General features: G+C 34.7%; 1 protein-coding gene across 1 annotated transcript in view; it reads right to left on the reverse strand.

The window, feature by feature from the left end:
- LOC107558278 (gamma-crystallin N-A-like) overlaps nucleotides 1-3,520 on the reverse strand; it is a 4,123-nt gene extending 603 nt beyond the window's left edge. Inside the window, exons 1-3 of the mRNA XM_016241910.1 lie at nucleotides 3,418-3,520; nucleotides 1,902-2,150; nucleotides 1,029-1,174 (exon numbers count right to left, since the gene is read on the reverse strand). Coding sequence (XP_016097396.1) covers nucleotides 1,029-1,174; nucleotides 1,902-2,150; nucleotides 3,418-3,438 — 416 coding nt within the window. The 5' untranslated portion in view covers nucleotides 3,439-3,520. The remainder of the gene's footprint in view (nucleotides 1-1,028; nucleotides 1,175-1,901; nucleotides 2,151-3,417) is intronic.
- Between the last annotated feature and the right edge of the window lie 1,343 nt (nucleotides 3,521-4,863).

Consider the following 4,863-nt stretch of genomic DNA (forward strand, 5'->3'; position numbering starts at 1 on the left):
CTCTGATTTCGCTCCCTTGGTGACGTGGCAAAGGGATCTCATTATAATATTACCGCCCCTTAATCTGTAAGTTTACACCCACGGCTCCTTCGATTGATTTCGCAAGTGACAACGGTGCACCAGTTTTAACGCCATGGCGAAAGTTTGAGCAAAACTTGCTAACTTCTGTCTTTGGCTGCACAGACGAGCACAAACACTATTTAGAGTCCCAGCCTCAGAGGAGACGAGAGCAGTGGATTTATTGATGTATTTACTGTATATTGCTGCTGCCACACAGATCTAAAATAAACATGCAACTTACTACTACCTTCACAGACATAACCAACTGTTTTTGTAACTCGTGTGTTTTTAACGTAAACTTGTGTGGGGATGAGAACTTAGTTTAGTACTCACATGCTGTGACAGCTGCTTTCTGTCCGTGTGCTTCGGATGTGTGCGCTCAGAAAACCGTATATTAGATGTTTAAACTAATATGGTTTAAAACGCATGATTTCAGCGCGATAAACATCATAATCAGAACCAAAACAGATGTTTTTAGCAGGTATGAACTGTAATGGTGCAGCTCTATTCTGGAAAAGGGGGCGGGGAGCAGCAGCTCATTTGCATTTAAAGAGACAGGCCCGAAAAACAGCGTGTTTCTGCTTCCACTCAAAATAGGCATTTTCAAAATGATATTATAAATGATCTGTGGAGTATTTTGAGCTGAAACTTCACCGACACATTATGGGGACACCAGAGACTTATATTACATATTGTAAAAAGGGGCATAATTTGTCTCCTTTAAATGCATACTTTTAATATTGCATACATATAACTTGATGCAAATAATGCAATGCAATCTTAGAGCTTAAGTAATTGCTTTAAACGATCTACAATTTTGCTGAAGTTGAGGTTAAACAGCATCATCTTATTCTGAGCATTTTTTTGTGTAATTATTCAAGCTCTATGGGACCTTGGAATATTTTATGCTTTTCAGTCTTTGATTGCCTAGTAAAACATTGTTTGATGTTTGGCCATGCAGAACTTACGCTCCGTCTCCATATACTTTAATGGAGTTGAGGCCGTTCTTGCTGAATCCGGAGCTCTGAAGGAAGGCACAGTCGTCACACAGTTCAACACACTGACCAGTGAAGTTTTGGCCCTCAAAAAGCTCCATCCTGTAGTGCTCCCCGTGCTAACAGACACAGACAAGCACATTGAGTGTCACATTTGAAAAAAATCATACAGTCAAGACAGAAATTTCAGAGGTCAAAAGTTTGGCCCTTGACAGCATGAAATACTTGCATACTACAATAGCATATATTGTTTGCAGAATGCAGATTTTCTTTGAATACTCTTTGAATAGAGTGGAGTACAGTGATTAGTATAATGCACAATGTTATTTTAGTATTGAGATACTTTTATAGTTTTTATTAATATTTTGAATTAGTTTTTATTGGTATGTTTATTTTTTAGTTAGTTCTAGTAATTTTAATGTGCTTTTTATAATTTTTGTTATTTGTTAAATATATGTTTTTACTTTTTATGTATTTTAAAATTCTATTTATTTTTAAATTTTTATTTCAGTTTTAGGTTGAGTTAAACTACAGTTAAACGACAGTACAGTAAATGAAAATGAGGCATGTTGCAACTTGGATTTTTTTAGAGTTGTAAATAAAACAAAGATTATTGGAGTATGTTTTACAGGGGGAATAAAACTTTTGCAGTCTTTCCACTTCAAAATTTCACATTTCACATTTCACATTTAATTTAAGTTGGCATGATATGATCATGTCGTGCGTGTGAGTGTGTGGGTATGTGTGTGTGTGTGTGTGTGAGAGTATGTGCGTGTGTGTGTGTGTGTGTGTGTGTGAGCATGGCATGAAAAGACATATCTTTTCATAAAGTGTTTTCATCCTCACCATTTTGATTGGCTTGCTGGAGCCCATATGATCATTGTGGGCATTCCAACGTTGGAAATCGGGATACTCTCCTTTTTCCATAATGTACTGCTGTCCCTTGAAATCGGGATGGTCGAAACACACCCAGGCCCCGCTCTCCACGCGGATAGAGTTCACCCTGTTCATGAAACCACGGTCCTGGAAGTTTTCACAGTCTCCAAACACCTCCAGCCTCTGGCCTGTGAAGCACTTCCCCTCATAGAACACTATCTGGAAGAAGACGGAGGCTTGATTTAGTGACGATCAAAGGGAAAACTCTTGATTTATTAAAGGTTTTTCATTTAACTACAGTCACCGGTGGTGTAACAGACTCTGTGAAAATGAAACTACATGAGTTCACAGTGTGAGACTCATTAATCAGCATCACGCTGTGAACACTTTCCATCTTGTGAAGTTTCTTATTCCATCTTGGCATTAAACCAGCAGAACAAATGGAGCAAATGTAAGTTAGAAAAGCTTGTTTGGGCAACTGCATGAATCATCTTATAGTTTTACTTCTGAATAATTAGTTATGAAATGCCAATCTTAAAAAAAGAAGAATAACTTTCAAACACATTAGAGAAAAATAGGGCAGTTTGCCACAGTAAAAACTGTCAGTCAAATATTATCTACATTTGGTCATATTTGAAAGGTAAACACAAGATCATAATCAAGATCACAGTTTGATTCCTAAGAGTAAATTTGGAAACATGAGTCCAAAAATAAACAGCTGCCAGTTGACATCGCCAGGCTCAACAATAAATTATGTTTCATAAAATGTAAAGTCTTTCATTTGTTGGTTATGCACATGCATTTTTATGCATTGAAGTTTGCCTATTAAACATTTTTGTTGTTAAATTCAGCTTTTTCCCCCCACCATGGTAAAGTTATCTAGCAGGCTACAAAGCTGAGGCTTAGTTGAAATTGCAAAAATAATTTGTGATAATCAGGGAAGCATCAGTTAGAATGGGCTGAAAATCATAAAATAATATAATAATGTTCCATGCAAAATTGGGGTTATTATATATATTTATATAACTTATATTGTTGTATTTTTTTGTAAAGAAATTAGATCCATATTTCTTCATAAAAATAGCCATTTATTATTTAACTTTATTTTATATATTTTATTTAATTTGTTATTATAATTTTTTTTAGTAGAGGACAGTGAAAATATTGACAGAACAGGTAAAAATGTGTACTTATTGTTGAGTTCTGCAGCACCGAATGTGTGCACTGAGATAATGTAAATATATGCATTCATTTAAGAGTGCATTAATTTGGGTGCATGAGATGCATATACTGGTATTGTAGGCATGTAAGTGTACATGCAAAACTACAAACTACATTTGTGCAAATAGCAAATTATGCAAAAAATTTATAATTATGTATGATTGCATAAGTATACAAATATCTATTACATATTACAAAAGTACAGTATATACATGAAACTGTGTCAGCAAACGACAGACAATATACCCTGAAATATATTACTCACCTTCCCTGAATATTGTGACATCGTTCCCTGCCTGGATCCGGAGCAACAATCCAGTGGAGTGAGAGCGAGAAAGAGAGAGAGAGAGCAACCGGAGGGAATAATCCGGACTGTCTGATATATGTGGCCTATACGCTCTGAGGTGTTATCGCAAGGTTTTGCCCACAAAAGAGGCACAATGGAGAGCTTAGTGGTTTCTGCATCATGGACAGTTTCTCTTACATTGCTCTGCTGATATCGGAGTTCAGGAGGGCGAGATGCACAATAGCACAATCGATTGTGTTAAAGCTCTGATTTACAGTCAGTGTTTGGGTGTGAGAACGACTGCTGCTGCTGTTGGCACACAGTCAAAACACAACAGAGCTGAAGAACATAAACATGACAAGAACTACACCACAAGAGACGTACCACAAGAGATCTATCTATCTATCTATCTATCTATCTATCTATCTATCTATCTATCTATCTATCTTATCTATTGTCTGTCTGTCTGTCTATCTATCACTGGTCTGCCTGTCTGCCTGTCTGTCTGTCTGTATGTCTGTCTGTCTGTCTCTCTGTCTGTCTATCTTTCGCTATATCTAGCGTTCTGTAGTTTGATGATAATAGACTTTCACTGAATTTAAGTAAAGCTAAATTTATAATATTTAGTAATCGACAAAGTAACAATAAAATTAAATTAAGGATTAACAATGAGGAAATAGAAAGAGTGTATGAAAATAAATTTTTGGGTGTTATAATTGATCATAAATTATGTTGGAAACCACACATTAACCATGTAAAAACAAAAATGTCCAAATCCATTGCAATATTAAATAGAATAAAACATATTTTGAATGAAAAAACGTTATATATATTGTATTGTGCGCTCATAGTTCCATACATTACTTATTGTGTGGAGGTGTGGGGTCATACTTATAAAACCAATATAAATTCAATATATATTTTACAAAAGAAAGCAATTAGGATTGTTAAAAGGGTTGATTATTACGAACCAACAAACAAATTGTTTATTAATTTACGTGCTTTAAAATTTGTCGATTTAGTTGATTTATGTACATCACAGATAATGTTCAAAGTTTATAATAATTTACTTCCAAATTGTATTCAGAGGCTGTTCAAAATAAGAGAAAGTCAGTATAATCTAAGAGGATTGTATATGTTTAAAAAAGTAAGGGCAAGAACTAATGCAAAAAGTAGGTGTTTATCTGTTAAAGGGGTAAATCTATGGAATACTTGTGATAAGGAATTAAAATGATGTAATTCACTCTGCAAATTCAAGAAAATGTATAAAAATAAGGTGTTAAATAATTATATGACTCAGTATCAATAATTGTGAATGTAATGTCACAATATTGAAGTAATAGCTGGAATGTGTATTTTTTGTTATGTTGTTTTGAATTATGTATGTACATTTGGGGTAATGTTTTTGTAACATGTTTATCTTGT

Source organism: Sinocyclocheilus grahami, unplaced genomic scaffold (genome assembly GCF_001515645.1).
Source record: "Sinocyclocheilus grahami isolate Dianchi unplaced genomic scaffold, SAMN03320097.WGS_v1.1 scaffold639.1, whole genome shotgun sequence".
In the NCBI taxonomy this organism is placed as follows: Eukaryota; Metazoa; Chordata; class Actinopteri; order Cypriniformes; family Cyprinidae; genus Sinocyclocheilus; species Sinocyclocheilus grahami.